Raw genomic sequence first — 17,560 nt, 5'->3', positions numbered from 1 at the left:
GTATCCAGGGTCTGCTCAGCAGGATCCAGATTATTGATCTCCAGATTATTGATCTCCAAATAATTGATCTCCATGTCATTGGTTTGCAGATTATTGATCTCAATCCTTTGCTGAGGGAGGGCAGATGTAATTCCTGGCATTCCCAGGATTGATCTGGAATTGTAACTTCTGGCATTCCAATGTCATTGATCTCCAGATCATTTATCTCCAGATTATTGATCTCAATCCTTTGCTGAAGGAGGGCGGATGTAATTCCTGGCATTCCCAGAATTGATCTGGAATTGTAACTCCTGGCATTCCAATGTCATTGATCTCCACATTATTGATCTCCAGATAATTGATCTCCATGACATTGATCTCCATGTCATTGGGTTGCAGATTATTGATCTCCATGCCATTGGGTTGCAGATTATTGATCCTTTGCTGAGGGAGGGGGGATGTAATTCCTGGCATTCCCATGTCATTGATATCCAGATTATTATCCCCATGACATTGATCTCCATGTCATTGGGTTGCGGATTATTGATCCCTTGCTGAGGGAGAGTAGATGTAACTCGTGGCATTCCCAGGAATTGTAACTCCTGACATTCCCATGTCATTGATCTCTAGATTATTGATCTCCATGTCATTGGGTTGTAGATTATTGATCTCCAGATAATTGATCTCCATGTCATTGGTTTGCAGATTATTGATCCCTTGCTGAGGGAGGGGGGATGTAATTCCTGGCATTCCCATGTCATTGATATCCAGATTATTATCCCCATGACATTGATCTCCATGTCATTGGGTTGCGGATTATTGATCCCTTGCTGAGGGAGAGTAGATGTAACTCGTGGCATTCCCAGGAATTGTAACTCCTGACATTCCCATGTCATTGATCTCTAGATTATTGATCTCCATGTCATTGGGTTGTAGATTATTGATCTCCAGATAATTGATCTCCATGTCATTGGTTTGCAGATTATTGATCCCTTGCTGAGGGAGGGGGGATGTAATTCCTGGCATTCCCATGTCATTGATCTCCAGATGATTATCCCCATGTCATTGATCTCCATGTCATTGATCTCCACATGATTATCCCCATGTCATTGATCTCCATGTCATTGGTTTGCAGATTATTGATCCCTTGCTGAGGGAGGGGGGATGTAATTCCTGACATTCCCATGTCATTGATATCCAGATTATTGATCTCCATGTCATTGGGTTGTAGATTGTTGATCTCCATGTCATTGATCTCCAGATAATTGATCTCCATGTCATTGGTTTGCAGATTATCGATCCCTTGCTGAGGGAGGGCGGATATAATTCATGGCATTCCCATGTCATTGCTCTCCATGTCATTGATCTCCATATCATTGGTTTGCAGATTATCGATCCCTTGCTGAGGGAGGGCAGATGTAATTCCCGTCATTCCCAGACCCGCTGCCCTTTGCTGGGAGCTGTTCCCACATCACCACATGGTTTCTCTGTTGTTTTTTTCCAAGGAACGAGAGCGAGAACGGGAGCGGGAGCGCGAGACCCGGCAGCGGGAGCGGGAACGGGAGCGCGAGCGGGAACGGGAGCGGGAGCGGCGGCAGCGGGAGCGCGAGCGGGAGCGGGAACGGGAGCGCGACAAGGAGCGGCAGCGGCGCAAGGAGGAGTGGGAGCGGGAGAGGGAGCGGGTGAAGAGGGACGAGAAGGACAGGCAGCACCGCGACCGGGACCGCGACCGGGACCGCGACAAGGACAAGGACAAGGCCAAGCCGCGCTCCCCGCTGCTGCCCAGGTGAGTGTGAGCCAGGATCTGCCTGGGGGGAGTCACAGGTGACAGTGGGATATCAGTTACTGCCTTGTGATTATGGGAAAGGTGGGTTGGGGTGGTGTTTGTAGGAGTTCCAGGATGAGGAAAGAGACAAGAATTTTGACTGTATTTCAGAAGGTTGATTTATAATTTTATTGTATATATTATATTAAAACTATACTAAATAGTATATATGATTAATATAAATTACGTATTTGTGAATATATATAATTATTATATATTATATACATAGTATATATAATTAATATATATTATATTAAAACTAGACTAAAAGAACTATAAATATTATATTAAAACTATGCTACATAGTATATGTAATTAATGTATATTACATATTAATATATAATATTAGAACTAGACTAAAAGAACTATACATACTATATTAAAACTATACTGAATAGTATATATAATTAATGTACTATATAGTATATATAGTTAATATATAGTAATTATATATATTATTATTTTAATATAGTTTTAATATATACTATAATATATTATATATATTATTATATATCTTAAAATTATACTAAAAGAACTATAAATATAACTACTAGATAGTATATATAATTAATACATATTATATACTAATTAATACATATTATATATAGTATATATAATTTATATATATTGTATTAAAACTATACTAAAAGAACTATAAATATTACATTAAAACTATACTAGAAGAATAGAAGAAATTATTTCATCAGAAGGCTAGCAAGGAATAGAAAGGAATGGAATGATAACAAAATCTTGTGACTGACTAGAGAGTCCGAGACAGCTGGACTTTGGCCATTTATTAAAAACAACTACATGATGCACTTGTTGCATTCCACAGCAGCAGATAATTATTGTTTACATTTCGTTTCTGAAGCTTCTCAGCTTCTCAAGAAAAAAAATCCTAACGAAAAAATTTTTCATAAAATATGTCTGTGACATTGGATGTGCTCTGAACAAATGCTGGAAATGCTTAAAATTGTAGAAAATAGTGGGAGTTGGTTATGCATGTCATAGGCTTCTCCAGGAGGGCCAGGTTCTCTTTTGATATTAAGGAGGATATGAATTGGTAGACTTCAGATTGATTGTTGTCTATAATGCTAATATTGAAAGAGATTTGAAAGCAGGATAATTAAGATATTTTCAACAATCTTAATGTCACGAAGCCGTGTCAGGTAACATTTGGGGTGGATATTAGCAAAAGCTTCTTCACTCAGAGCACAGTTAGGCACTGGAACAGGTTCTCCTTGGAAGTGATCACAGCACCAAACATGACAGAGTTCAAGAAGCATCTGGACAATGTTGTGACTGATCCCAGTGTGTGTAACTGCTGAGGACAGTTGTGGTTAATGAGCCTTGTGGCCACTAAGTGGAGCTAAAACATCAGTGACAGTGAGTGCATAACCTGACCCTGAAAGCAGGAGTGTCCTTTGGTGTGGAGATGGTCAGCTGCTCCCTCTTCCCTTCAGGCTGGAGAGGTTTTGGGAGGATGAGGGATCCTGCAGGTTGGTTCCCTGGGAAGCCTGTGGTGATTCCCTTTGGGGCCTTGAGACATGTCTGTCACAAGAAGCAGGGCTGCTTTGGGAGTTTGTGAATAGCAAAAGTATCTGGAGATTTAAGTACAACTCGAAAAAGGAAAGGAATTGTCCTTGGAATGAGTGTCTGTCTGCTCAGTGGAATTGCAGCATGAGGTCAGGTTTGCTTCCTCTGACCACTCATTTGTGGAAATCCTGGTTGTGACCTGTATGAAAGAGAAAATGGAACCAGACAGACTGAAAGTGCAGCAGTGTGATTCTGTTTCGTTCTTCTGTCAATGATTTACCTACCCTGCCTTCCCAGCCTCTTCTGCCTGAGGCTCATTTGTAAAGCACTGGATAAATATCCCAGTGGAAATGGAAGCTCTGATGTCACAACCTCATTTGGCTCAGAATCATGGAAAAGTATCACAGAATCATGGAAAAGTATCACATTTTTTGCAGAGGGACATCTTGGAGCAACCTGGTTTAGTGGAAGCTCCCTGCCCTTGGCAGAGGGGGTGAAATGAGATGAGCTTCAATGTCCTTCTCAACCCAACCCATTCCATGATTTGGGATCTCCAGGAAAACTGCTGAACAGTTTCTTGGGAAGAGGGCAGGCAGAGACTCCCAGAGCGTGTGGAGCAGCCTGGGCACACTCAGGCGTGTGTGGGGCACAGAGAAGTGCAGGGCAGCTGTTTCCCAAGATTCCCTGGAGCCTTTCCTGCTGCCTGGTGTCTGTGCTGTTCTCTGCACTGGAGGAAGGTGTGAAACACCGTGGGCATGAGGAAGAGTTGGATCAATGAAGAGCAGGGCTGAGAATGGCAGGAATGAGGCTCCACGTGGAATCAGCTGGTTTCAGGTGGGAGTAGGGCTTAGTCCTGAATCCAGCCCAGAATTTTTATCTGCATTGCTGAAAGGGTAGCTGGTTTTTGTCCCTCTTTCCCAAGAGGAAGTGACAGTTTCAGAACGGTCTGGAGGAGCAGTTATAGGAACACCATAATTACACGTTCCGTTTAATTATAATCTTCACTTAACAACCACGATTTGTGCACGTTAATTACCACGTTGCCCCAGTGGTTTCTGCTCTCCTTGGCTTGGTGATGGGACAGATCTTGTCCAGACCCATGTGATGGAGGTGATGTCAATGAAAGTGATGTCACCTGCTTGGCAGCTCAAGGTCACGAGTCAGTGACAGTCAGTGTGACCCAAGGATGAGCCTGCTGGCTGCTCCTTCCCTGGCACTGCTGGAGTCCTGGGGCAGGGCACTCTTGGCAAAGTTTGGGCTGCCCAAAGGGTGCTGGCAAGGAGCAGTGGCTGTGCTCACCAATCTTGGATCCCTCTCATTCCATGAAACCATGTGAGAGCCCAGAGATGGGATGGACAACGTTCAGGGGATACACATTCCCTGCTTCCCTCTGGCACAAGGGAGCTGGGGATGCCTCTTGTGTCTCCAAAATACGCTCCTTGAGATGAGTCTTGGTCATTCAGAAATAGTTCCTGATGCACCTCTTTGCTTTTTTTGTTTTAAATCTGCTACAGAGAGGGACTTTTCAAAGGACATGGAGTGACAGGGCAAGAGGAATGGCCTTAAGTTCAAGGGAGAGCAGGTTTAGATGGGATGTTGGCAAGGAATTCTTCCCTGTGAGGATGGTGAGGCCTTGGCACAGGTTGCCCACGTTGGAAAGGACCCTAAAGCCCATCCCATCCTCTGCCATGGGATTTCAGTTCCCATGGTGGACATCCCTGTCAACATGACCCCATCCCACAGCTCTGCAGGTGTCTGCTGGAGAAAACAAACCTGCAGAAAGAGGTTTTGAAGGAGCTTTTTAACAAGTGAAAGCATGATTCCAGCTTCTCCCTTGGAGGCCACGTCCCTCACCCGTCCCTTGGCGCTTGCCCAGCTGTCCTTGTCACGCTCGTGCTGTGACCTGGCTCTGGCCTGTGTCCCATGTCACTTTGTGACCAGCTCCCAACTTCCTCGTGGCAGTGCAGTGGCTCGAGCCGTGTCACCTTTCCTCCAGACTGCTCCGTGCCAGCTGCAGAGGGGCAGCTCTTGCATGCTGGCACCGAGCAGCTCCCGCTGAACGGGTCACACCTGGGATTGCCGCGCGCTTCCTGGCAGGCAGGATGCAGGGCAGTGCCACTGCACACACCTGGGGCTCTGCTGCCTCTATTTATAGACTCTGGGCTTTCCCTAATTGCTGGATCCCAGCTTTTGGCACGTCCAGCCTCCCCGGGCTGGCTCACGCCACGGCTGCCCGTTAACATTCTTGCCACTCGCACGGCCCACGCGGCCCTGGCGCTGAGGAGCTGGGATTGCTCCTCCTCAGGAATGGGAGAGCTCCTCCTCAGGACTGGGAGAGCTCCTCCTCAGGAATGGGAGAGCTTCAGAGATGGGAGAGCTCCTCCTCAGGAATGGGAGAGCTTTAGAGATGGGAGAGCTCCTCCTCAGGAATGGGAGAGCTCCTCCTCAGGAATGGCAGAGCTCCTCCTCAGGAATGGGAGAGCTTCAGAGATGGGAGAGCTCCTCCTCAGGAATGGGAGAGCTCCTCCTCAGGAATGGCAGAGCTCCTCCAGAGGGCTGGAAGAGCTTCACAGAGATGGGAGAATTCCTTCATGGGGCTGGGAGAGCTCCTTCACGGAGATTGCAGAGCTCCTCCATAGAACTTGGAGAATTCCTCCACGGGGCTGGGAAAGCTCCTCCTCAAGAATGGGAGAGCTCCTCCTCAGAGATTGAAGAACTCCTCCAGAGGGCTGGGAGAACTTCACAGAGATGGTAGAGCTCCTCCACGGGGCTGGGAGAGCTCCTCCACAAAACTCGGAGAATTCTTCCACAGGGCTCAGAGCACTCCTCCACAGAGGTTGTGCAAGCAGCACTGAGCTTTGCCCAAGGCACAGCTGAGGGTGTCTGTAATTCCAGGTCCATGCTGGTTGCTCTGTCAGTGCAGGGGCTCCCACAGGAGCTGGAGGAAGGAACAAACCAGGACCTACAGAATTAAGGGATGAGAGAACCCAAAAGCAAACAGCCAGGAATGCAGGAAAAAATTGCCTTTCCATTCTGCTGAAAGCAGGGAGGTTTAATCTGATCTCTAAACAACAGAGGAGTTTGAGGCTAAAAATGTGGAGAAGCCAAAATTGTTCCCAGCATTGCTGGGTGATGGAGCTGAGCAGGAATAGAATTTAACAAATATTTAAACCCTGATGCATTCAGGGACAAGTGTTTCTCCTTGAACCTGTGGAAAGAAGAGGCTGCAGTGTTTGGGCTCCAATGGGATTGTCACATGTGGATTGGCCTTTTTTGAAGGAATTCACAGAATTGTCTCCCAGTACCTGTAGGAGCTACTAAGGGAGAGAGAGGGACTTTGAACAAGAGCATGGAGTGAGAGGACAAGGGGAGATGGATTCAAACTGGCAGAGAGGAGGTTTAGATTGGATTGTGGGAAGAAATTCTTCCCTGTGAGGGTGGGCAGGCCCTGGCACAGAAGCTGTGGCTGCCCCTGGATCCCTGGAACTGTTCAAGGCCAGATTGGAGCACCCTGGGCTGGTGGAAGGTGTCCCTGCCCATGGCAGGGGGCTGAACGAGATGAGCTTTAAAATGCATTCCAAACCAAACCGTTCCATGATTCTGTGAATGTGCAGTTGCTGTTTTAAGCTTTGGGTTGGTTTTTTTTTTCCCCAAGCTGAAGATGAGCACTCCAAGAAGTTTAAAATCTGAGATTGCACTGCTGGTAAAACTATTCCTCCCCCTCCTCCTCCTCCCTCCTCAAGCATCGAACACTCAGACAAGCCAGGACACTTTATGATCAATTAGAGGGATAACTTGGCTGTCTGTCCTCCTGCTCCCATCTCCAGAACGAGTTCTGATGCCCCAGGCTGGGCCTGATTTTTGCTGAGTGCAAAATTCCTTCTTTTTCTCTGCGTCTTGCCAGTGGAGCTCCCTGTTGTGCAAAGCCTTTCAGGGATAAAGAAGTGACATGAAATATGTCCTGTGAAGAAACTTAGAGCAGTGCAAGATGTTCTGACCCTTAGCTGGGGGCAGAGGCTCTACACACTGAAATAATTTGCTTTAATCCTTTCTGCTGTTGCCATAGGCCTTTATCCCACCAGCATCTGAGGGAATCTGTTCCAGGAGCTCGTGAAGCAAGCCAGGGTTGTGGGGCCTGTTGGTGGTTGCATTCCCAAAGCACTGAGGGACATTCAGGAGATCATTCCCAAGGGGCAGCACCTGCACTGATGTCCCTGTGACAGGGAGAGCACCCAGGGAATGGCTGGAGCTGTGCCAGGGAGGTTTAGAGTGGATATTAGGATAAAGTTCTTCCCCCAGAGGGTGCTGGGCACTGCCCAAGCTCCCCAAAAATGGGCACGGCCCTGAGGCTGCCAGAGCTCCAGGAGAGGTTGGACAGCACTGCCAGGGATGCCCAGGGTGGGATTGTTGGGGTGTCTGTGCAGGGACAGGAGTTGGACCCACCAGAGAGAGAGAAGGAACCTCAATTTTGCTGCCCCCTCAGCAGGGTTGGCACTTGGTGTTGTGATCAAGCAAGGAAGAAGATGGTCCATGAGATGGACATTGGTTTCTTTCCAAGCTGGATTTGCTCTCCAAGGAATGCTGGGGGTTCTGGTGGGGAGCAGCATGGCAAAATGAACCTTGGAGTGAGACATCGTCATCTCCAGTCTTGGAGTTTGTCCTGATGTCTCACCTAAGAGCTCTTCCTACAAAGACCAGACAAGCTTCAGGCTGTGCCTGGGGAGGCTCAGGTTGGACATCAGGAGGAATTTCTTTATGGTAAAGATGGTTGGACACTGGAATGGGCTGCCCAGGGAGATGCTGGAGTCCCATTCACCCCTGGAGGTGTCCAGGGAGGGACAGGATGTGGCACAGGGTGGGGATCAGTCACAGGCTGGTGACTTGGTGACCTTGGAGCTCTTTTCCAGCCTCAGTGACTCTGGGATTCTCATGGTGTGGAGCCCAAATTCCATGGAACAGCAGTGCCAGGTAGGATGAGGAGCAGGGAGGGGCTCTTGTCCTCAGAGATGTTCCCAGGAGGTGCCAGCAAGGAGCAGTGGCTGACACACCATCCTGTCATTGTCACACACACCACACTTTTTTTGGAAGGAAGCTCCCTCCATCAGGACTAAAACCTATTAATGCAGAGCACTTAGGCATCCATTAAAAACCAAAATAACCCTGGGAGGGGGGACTCAGACAACTGACAGCAAAGTCAGCAAGGACAAATCCTAAATCCTCCTAAAACCTTTCCAGCAGGGAACGTTGAGCTTCTCCCAAGGTGTCACCTGGAGTGAGAGGTGCTGCAGATTGCAGGACAGAAGGTGACGTGATCCCAGGCCCTGCTCACCCTTGTGTTGTTTTCTCAGGCTGGCTCAAGTTGACTTTGTTAATCTGTGAGCACGTTAATGAGCAGGATAACCCAGGCTCTGGAATCAATGCAGGTTATCCAGGGCCTGCAAGTCAGAAAGTGTTGGAAGGAGCTTGATTAGATAAAGGAGTGGCAAAAAGAAGGGAATGCAAATGGAGTGATTCATGGTGGTGTGTGCACCACAAAGCAACTGAACTCGGTTTTTTTTTTGGAGAATCTCTAATTCTGAGTGTTCCTGGGTCGTTGTTGTCTCTCCTGAGAGTTTCTGGTAGTCTCCCAATGCTGCCAGCTGGATTTGTTCCCTGTTTTTTGGGTGTAGAAGCTGTAAATGAAAGTAGCTGTAAGTTGTGGAGGACTTAGTGATGGCATCTCATCCTGCTGCCTAAAGGTGGGAGGATGGTGGATTTGGGATCCTTAGGTTTCCCTGTGGAAATCTGTTCATTCCTACAAGAAATCCTTCACTGGTTGCCATTTGTCTGCCCCAGGAGGAGGAGCAGGCAGGACAGACAGCTGTGTGCTCTGCCTGTTTGGGGAGTTGGGCATTGGTAAAAGCCTGGAATGCCCTGATTTAATCCTGGATCCATGAAAATTGAGTGAAGGGGGAAACCGGCCTCCATCCAGGGGATGTGTCTGCACCTCCCTGGGCAGCTCCAGCAGTGCAGGGGATTGAGGGAAGCAAATGACCCCAGGCTGAGATGGGTTTCACCTGCTCCAGCTGCAGCTGGACCTCTGCTCCTGCACACTCCAGGTGTTCCAGGACTGCTCAGAGAAGCAATTCCCTTCTTTTCACATTCAGAACACATCCCGTGCCACCCCAAGGTTCTTTGGAGTCTCAGTGCAGTGCCCTGCATGGAGGCTGTGCTGTGATAAACACGATAACAACTTGTTTACATCCCCGTTTTTCATGGTGCAGCTGCCACCCCGAGCCATGGAACCTGCTTAGACAGCTCTGCTTTCATTTCTGCTCCCAGGACTTTGGGGAAGTTGGTGATAAGAACAGCTCTGCTCTGGAGCCAGGCTGGGAGAGCTGGGGGTGTTCAGCTTGGAGAAGGAAAAGCTCCAGGGAGAGCTCAGAGCCTGAAGGGGCTCCAGGAGAGCTGGAGAGGGACTGGGGACAAGGGATGGAGGGACAGGACACAGGAATGGCTCCCAGTGCCAGATTAGATGGGATATTGGGAAGGAATTCTCCCCTTTGGGGATGGAGTTGCCCAGAGCAGCTGTGGCTGCCCCTGGATCCCTGGAGGTCCCCAGGCCAGGTTGGAAGGGACTTGGAGCACCCTGGGACAGTGGGAGGTGTCCCTGCACAGGGACTGGGTGAGTTTTAATGTCCCTTCCCACCCAAACCGTTTTGTGATTCCATGATGATAAAGTCTGTGGATCAAACCAAGCTTTCCAAGTTCTCCACAAAAAATTGCTGCTGCCTGGAATTTCTCTTGGTCCTTGAGCTGCTGCCTCCACTTCCCCAGCAGCAGCAGCAGAAGAGTTTCATTACCCTAAACAGAGATGGAGAGCAGTGAGTGACTCGGATATGGATCTCAAGGAATGTGATTTTCTGTGGCATTTCAGAGATGCAGTTCCAGGGAGATCCCCCAGCCTGGATTTGAGTGGAACAGGGTAATTCCAGGGCAGTATCAGTGGCACATTCCAGGCAGGATCCTGGGCAAATGCTCAGCCCTCAGGGGAGATGCCATCTCAGATAGCTTTATCTCCCTGCTGGGATGATTTCATCCTGGAGGTTCAGATCCTATCTCCACTCTGTAATTTCCAAGCCTCTCCCTATCAGGCTTTGAAGAAATCCTTCCTTTTTTTTTTTTCCTTTTTTTTTTTTTTTTGAAGTGACTGATAACTCAGCTTGAGATGGAAACAGCTTGAGAAAAGCATTTTCCCTGCTAATATTTCAAATATTCCACCAAGACCAATGGGCAGCAGCTCCAAGGCCCAGCATTCCCTGTGCTACACACACAGGGGTGGCTTTCCAGAGCTGCTGTCCCTCTCCATTACTCCAGGACAGGAAGAGTTCCTGCGTGCTTGCACTCTGCTGGAATTTATTTTGCAGCACTTACAGGTCCCTCCACAGCTGCCTTGGCACATGGCTGCAGTCATTCCTCGAGTTCCACTTCCTCTGGAAAATTCCACTGCAGGAAAAGCGGCGCCGGCGCTGCTGACGCAACCGCGGCTTTCCTGCAGGAGCAGAGGGCTGGGAAATCATCCCTGCACTTTCCTCCTGCACAGAAGGGAGCTGCAGGAGCAGCCCCAAGCCAGGCTGACGTCACTGCTGCCCAGGGGTGATGGGGTTTGGTTCCCTGGGCCCGGATGGGCAAGGACAGGAAGCTTTTCCCTCGCACGCTCATTTTCCCCTCCAAGATTAGAAATGCTGTGGCAGCATTTGCATAATGCATGAGCACAACTTCAGCTGCGCAGCTCTTTTTTTTCCCCCTCCAAGGTTTTGTTGTTGGGCTCAGTGACGTTCAGCTGGGTTTTTTTGGGAGGCAGGTTTATTTGGGAGCTGGCTGAGGCACGCTGGGGTGCTGCCAGCTGGAGCTGCCTCTGCTGCTCCTCTCCCTGCCAAAGCCACTGTTCAGCTTCACTTCTCCTGATTGCTGTCATTGCATTCCAGCCAAATGGGCATCAGCGTGTTCCTTCTGGAAAAGAAAACTTTCTCAGGCTGGCTCAAGTTGACTTGAGTTTTGAGGGTAAAATTGCCTTTGGAAGCTGCTGCCCGAGTGATTCTTGAGGATCTGGGTGGAAATTCAGGTGCTTTTGGTCACTCCTGTCTTGTCTCTTCTTCCCTCTAATTATTATTTTTAAAAGCTTGTGGAAGAGACTTAGCAGTTAATTCTGATATATTTCAATTGTTTCCTAAAAACTGGAATTTGGTGAAAAAGATTGGGATGAACAGGAAAGTTCTTTGTCACTCTCTGCTGAAGTGGGTGAGGTTTGCCAGCAGCCTGGGCAGCTCTGTGAGGGTGAGGATGAAATCCTGAGCTTATCCCAGGCTCACTAGCCCTGGAATTCTTCCCTCCTTTTCACCATGGCAGGTTGATCTCACTGAGCCAGCAGCAAACCATTCTTCTTTTTTGATTTCTTGAATTCAGCACAACATCACCTGGCTGTAGAGTGCAAGTGAGGAGAAATCCTCCCTTCCTCATCTCCCAGCCATGGCACCTGGCCAGGCTGTCATTGGGATGTTCTCTAGGGAGCTGCTCCTGCTCACTTTCCATCCTGCCTCCTGAATTCCACTGGAGAGGATGAATCCAGCAGCACCAGCTCCCAGTTTTAGGTTGAACGATTTTCTTTGGTGATGCCACACGTTGGAAGCTCTGAGGAAAGGCTTTGAAACTGTCCTGACAGGAGCAGCACCTTCCTCATCTGTAGCGTTTAGTGCTGAGTCAAAAAGCCAAGCACACCCCAAAAGGAGACTTTCTGTTGTGGTTTTCCTGGGGAAAAACCTTTCCTCCAGAAAGTGACTTCATCCAGAGGGAATTGCATCAAACCAGGTAATAGGTGCAGGTAAATGAGATTTGCTTTCAGAGTCATCCCTGCTCCCAGCTGGCAGCCAGGCTCTGGAGCTGTTCCAGCTCCCAGGATGGGCTGGTGGATGGGAGTTTCAGGTGGTTTTAAGGGACAGCAAATCCTGGAGGATGCTTTTCTTTCTGAAAACTGGTTCAGGAGAGAGTTGAGCCTGGAGAGGTGAGGGCATTTGTTGGTTCATGGACTCATGGAATATCCTGAGCTGGAAGGGGGACGCAGGGATCTTCAGCCAATGCTTGGCCCTGCCCAGGACACCCCAAAATCCAATCCTGGGCATTGTCCTGGAGCTCTGGCACCCTCAGGGCTGTGCCCATTCCCTGGGGAGCCTGGGCAGTGCCAGCACCCTCTGGGGGAGGAACCTTTCCGTGATATCCAACCTGGCACAGCTGTTGGTTTCCAGATTTGTCATTCTGGAGAAACTTCTCCAGAGGTTTTATCCTGGATAGAGCTGCCTGTGGCAGCAGAATGTTCCTCCTGCATCTCCCAGAGCTCACAGACTGCAATCCCCTGGGAAGGCACACTGGATCAGGATAGTGGGCATTTTCCATGAGCACCCTCACATGGTTTTCTCTCCTCCTTTCCTTACTCTTTATCCTGCAAGTTGTGGAGGCTTTTCCCAATCTTCCTTTCTTTCTTTCTCTGCACTTGGTTGATTTGAGGATATTCCAGAGGTGAAATTGGCAGTTCCAAATGGGTTTGTAAACATCTGCTGGAAGGAGCCCTGGAGCCAGCTTGGACTATTGAATGTTAGCAGGTTATAACATATTCCAATTTTTGGTGCTCCTCCAAGGTGAAATACTCACGGAATTGGGGCTGTAACTGGGAAAACCTGACCAGAGCACTGCAGGTACTCTGAGTTAATCAGTGCTGAGTTAAACAGGGTGTGTTGGAGCAGTGCTGGGAGAGGGGGAGGATGGAATGGACCCTGCCTGGGACTCCCTCCCTGGGCACCCTGTGTGGGATGGAGGATCCAGTTCTCTTCTCCTGGAGCTGGAGTGAGATTGGTGGGAGGGATGAATGTGAAAGGAAGGATTTTCCTCTGAATATTCCAAGGGAGTTGTGGGACAAAGAGCAAAATTGCTTTTACATCAGCAGAGATAAGGAAAAGAGTCAGATGCTGGATTTTTAGGTCAGCACATCCCAGTCCTGGGCTGGGGATGAGGAAACTCTGCCAAAAAGGAGGAGATGAGGCTTCTGTGAGGTGTGAAGTCTTCAAAGAACAGGCTCCTGACCAAGAGCTTTCATTATCCTGGGGTTTGTTGAAGTGTGCCTGGAATTATTAGAAAACTCGGAGGTGGCTTTTTAATCTCAAAAAGGTCGAGGAAGCTGTGTGGGGAGTGGTTGCTTCAGTGGTGTGAGTAATGGGGAGGTGCTGGCTGAACCCAGCAGGGAAGGGGCCTTTCCTCCCCCAGATTGCCTGGGAACTCACTGCTTTGAGGAAAGGAATAAATGCATCATTGTCCTGCTCATTTAGTGAGTGCAAGAGGCTTCAGAAGCTTTAATCCCTCACAAACTCTGCCTGAAACCCCAGGGAGAAGGGTAGAAGCAGGTAATTGAGGAGCTGAGTGCAGGTTAGAGTGAGGGCAAGGAGAAATTCCAGTTCAATCACCCAGAGATAAGAGAGGTAATAAAGTCTCAGCCTCAAGAAACTCATCCTGGAGTACTCAAGGAAGTGTCTGGGGCAGGTGCTGAAAAGTTGGCCCTGAATTGTTTTCAGAGGGTTGGAGAGGAGAAAGGAAACCTGGGGAACCAAAAAAGGAGAAATGAAAGTAGAGCCCTAAAAAGGGAAGGGAGGAGATGGAGAGAGAGGCCTGGTTGGGCACCACGATTGATGGTGTTTGAATAATCCAGGGATAAACCAGCCTGGTTTGTGGCCAGGGGGAGGGGACAGGAGGTCACTGGGTCCTGGCCTGTGCCAGCCCCAGGGGTGTCCTGGTGATGGGAACACCAGAGTGATCCAGGCTTGGTGCTGGCTGCTCTCCCCTGCCCCAGCTGGGCCTGCTCCAGCTCTGGGCTGCCCCAGGCAGGACCAGCTTTCCCATTTCCTTCCTCTTGCTCCTGTCCAGCCCTTGGAGGCCAAGAGCTGGGGCTGGAATCTGCCAGGAGCTCACAGAGTGCTCAGGGGGACAGAGGAGTTCACAGAATGGCTTTACAGAGCAGCTCTGCTTTGTCACTGGTTCACAAACTGAGTTCTCCCAGCACCTTACCACCCCATAATGCTGCTGGAATCCCACAGGGGAGATCAGGAGCTGTAAGCAATCAGTCTAAGGCATGAATTTGGGGATTTTTCCATGGCCATGTATACCTTTTATTATAAAATATGAATATTAATTAATAATTAATCTATTATTTATTATATTATAATCTTGCTAATTGATATATTGATACTATGTTAACATGGTATTATAATAATATGTAATATATTCATATATCATTGCCATTAAATTATTCTATAATATTACTATATTATTATATTATATTCTAGTATATTTGAATAATTATACAGCATTATTATGTGATTATATTATTACATTATTACATTATCATAGTATTATATTATTATATTATTATATTGTTATTATTGCATTCTATTACATTATATTATAGTATGGTACATTATAGTATAGTATACTATAGTGTATTATAGTATAGTATGTTATATTATGCTATATTAATAATTATTATATAGTAATAATATTATATTATTATAGTATATATAATTTTATATTATAATGCTATATTATTATCGTTAATATAATATAATACAATTAATATAATATAATTTTATATAATTTTATATTATAGTTATATGTTTAATTGATTATATTATATTATATATAATATATTTATTTGTATATTTTATATATTATATATTATATTAAATATAATTTATTTATTTTTATAATTTATTTATTATTTATATTAAATTATAAAATAATTTTATATTATATTATAGTTATATGTTTAATTGATTATACTATATTATATTATATTATATTATGTTATGTTATGTTATGTTATATTATTCTGTCATTACACAATACCATGTCTGGCTATGTCCCCTGTCCCCGTGCCCTCCCTGTGTCCCCCAGCCCAGCTGCTGACGTGTCCCTGTTCCGCAGCCGGCAGCCCGAGCTGCCCAAGAAGGACAAGGAGTCGCTGGCGCTGGGCACTGCCCCGTCCAAGCGGGCAGACGAGTGGAAGGACCCGTGGCGCCGGTCCAAGTCCCCCAAGAAGAAGCTGGGGGTGTCGGTGTCCCCCAGCCGCGCCCGCCGGCGCCGCCGAGCCTCGGCCTCTTCTGCCTCTGCCTCGGGCTCCTCCAGGTGAGCCGGGGGCTGGGGCGGTGTGCTGGGCACCTGTGGGGTGCTCTGGGCTGTGTGGTACAGGGTGCTGAGCTTTCTGCTTTGGGCTCTGGGCTGTGTGCTACAGGTGCTGAGCTCTCTGCTTTGGGTTCTGGGCTGTGCTGTGGGGTGCTGAGCTCTGGGCTCTGGGCTGTGCTGTGGGGTGCTGAGCTCTCTGCTTTGGGCTCTGGGCTGTGTGCTATGGGGTGCTGAGCTCTCTGCTTTGGGCTCTGGGCTGTGTGCTATGGGGTGCTGAGCTCTGGGCTCTGGGCTGTGCTATGGGGTGCTGAGCTCTCTGCTTTGGGCTCTGGGCTGTGTGCTACAGGTGCTGAGCTCTCTGCTCTGGGCTGTGCTATGGGGTGCTGAGCTCTCTGCTCTGAGCTGTGTGCTACAGGGTGCTGAGCTCTCTGCTTTGGGCTCTGGGCTGTGTGGTGCAGGGTGCTGAGCTTTCTGCTTTGGGTTCTGGGCTGTGCTGTGGGGTGCTGAGCTCTCTGCTTTGGGTTCTGGGCTGTGTGCTATGGGGTGCTGAGCTCTCTGCTTTGGGCTGTGGGCTGTGCTATGGGATGCTGAGCTCTCTGCTTTGGGCTCTGGGCTGCATGGGAGGGGTGCTGAGCGCTCTGCTTTGGGTTCTGGGCTGTGTGCTACAGGTGCTGAGCGCTCTGCTTTGGGCTCTGGGCTGTGTGCTACAGGTGCTGAGCGCTCTGCTTTGGGCTCTGGGCTGTGTGCTACAGGGTGCTGAGCTCTCTGCTTTGGGCTGTGTGCCACGGGGTGCTGAGCTCTGGGCTCTGGGCTGTGTGCTATGGGATGCTGAGCTCTCTGCTTTGGGCTGTGTGCTACAGGGTGCTGAGCTCTGGGCTGTGTACTATGGGATGCTGAGCTCTCTGCACTGAGCACTGACAGTTCCCCGAGGACAAGGCTGGTGGAGTTTGGAGCAGAACATCTTTGGAAACAAAAGTTTGGGGGCTTTTCAGGAAGCTCTGAATTTCAATATTTAATCTCAGGAAGGTCTGAATTGTAATATTTCTTCTCAGGAAGCTCTGAATTGTAATATTTCTCTTGCAGGTCCTCTTCTCGTTCATCCACCTACTCGGGGTCCGGCTCCTCCCGCTCGCGCTCCAGGTCGTCCTCGTACAGCTCCTACTCCAGTCGCTCCTCCAGGCACAGCTCTTTCTCAGGCAGCAGGTCCAGGTACTGCTCCTGGGACTGGGAACCAGTGGTGGCATGGTTTCCAGATGTTTCCTGACTGTTCCTTTTTGCTCTGTTAAGATGGAGCATTCCGAGCCCTTGGCTGAGCGAGGGAGGCTGCGGTTGTTGGCTGAAGGAGATCTGTCAGCCACCCCCTCCTCTCCCCAGTGCTCCCACCCACAGGTGCAGTGCTGTTGTGGCTGGGCTCTTCCCCATGCCTGTGGTCGATTAACATTCCCATCATTTGCATTTTCTGATTGGAAGGAGTTCAGCAGCATCTCTTTTCTGTGGAGCTGGGATTTCTATTTCAAGAGGCAAATCCCGTTTATTTATTAAAGCAGTTGTGTCTTGCGATAGTCCCGACACTTCAAAGTAGCAATCCAGTGTCCCATGCTGATTAAGATTTATTCCTCTGCTACTTCCTTGCCCCTGCAGACAGTTTCCCAAGTCTGGAATACCCATAGTAGGAGAACTGGCTCCTCAGATAGGAGCTGAAGCCACACAGGTGCCCAGAGCAGATCCCACAGGCAATGGCAGAGCACACTCTGTCACTTCTGGGACTGCTTTCCTAGGAAAGGCTCAGCTGGGAGCTGATTCCACCTGGGAAGCAGAATGAGCTTCCCCATCCATCCACGCTCCAGGCAGGACAGTGCCAGTGTGGGTGACACCCTTGGCTGCCTCTCCCCGAGGTGACAGGGTGAGGAACACCCTGTGCCAGCTGTCCCCAGAGGAGCTGTCACACACGAGTCAGGCTGCTGAGGCACTGGGCTGCAACCAAGGCACTTCCAGTCTTGGCACTGGGGTGAATCACCC

The 17,560-nt window shown here is 48.6% G+C and overlaps 1 protein-coding gene across 2 annotated transcripts in view; it reads left to right on the top strand.

Annotated features, from left to right (window-relative positions):
- ZC3H18 (zinc finger CCCH-type containing 18) overlaps positions 1-17,560 on the top strand; it is a 47,630-nt gene that overhangs the window by 18,282 nt on the left and 11,788 nt on the right. Inside the window, exons 9-11 of one of the 2 annotated variants that reach the window (XM_054269421.1) lie at positions 1,485-1,765; positions 15,344-15,544; positions 16,625-16,750. In XM_054269421.1, coding sequence (XP_054125396.1) covers positions 1,485-1,765; positions 15,344-15,544; positions 16,625-16,750 — 608 coding nt within the window. Of the gene's footprint in view, positions 1-1,484; positions 1,766-15,313; positions 15,545-16,624; positions 16,751-17,560 lie in introns of both variants that reach the window. The other variant, XM_054269420.1, reaches the window with a different exon arrangement.

This window comes from Melozone crissalis, unplaced genomic scaffold, assembly GCF_028551555.1.
Source record: "Melozone crissalis strain CALT ecotype California unplaced genomic scaffold, PUWL_Pcris_2 ptg000007l_1, whole genome shotgun sequence".
In the NCBI taxonomy this organism is placed as follows: Eukaryota; Metazoa; Chordata; class Aves; order Passeriformes; family Passerellidae; genus Melozone; species Melozone crissalis.
This window is presented reverse-complemented; position numbering and strand designations above follow the sequence as displayed.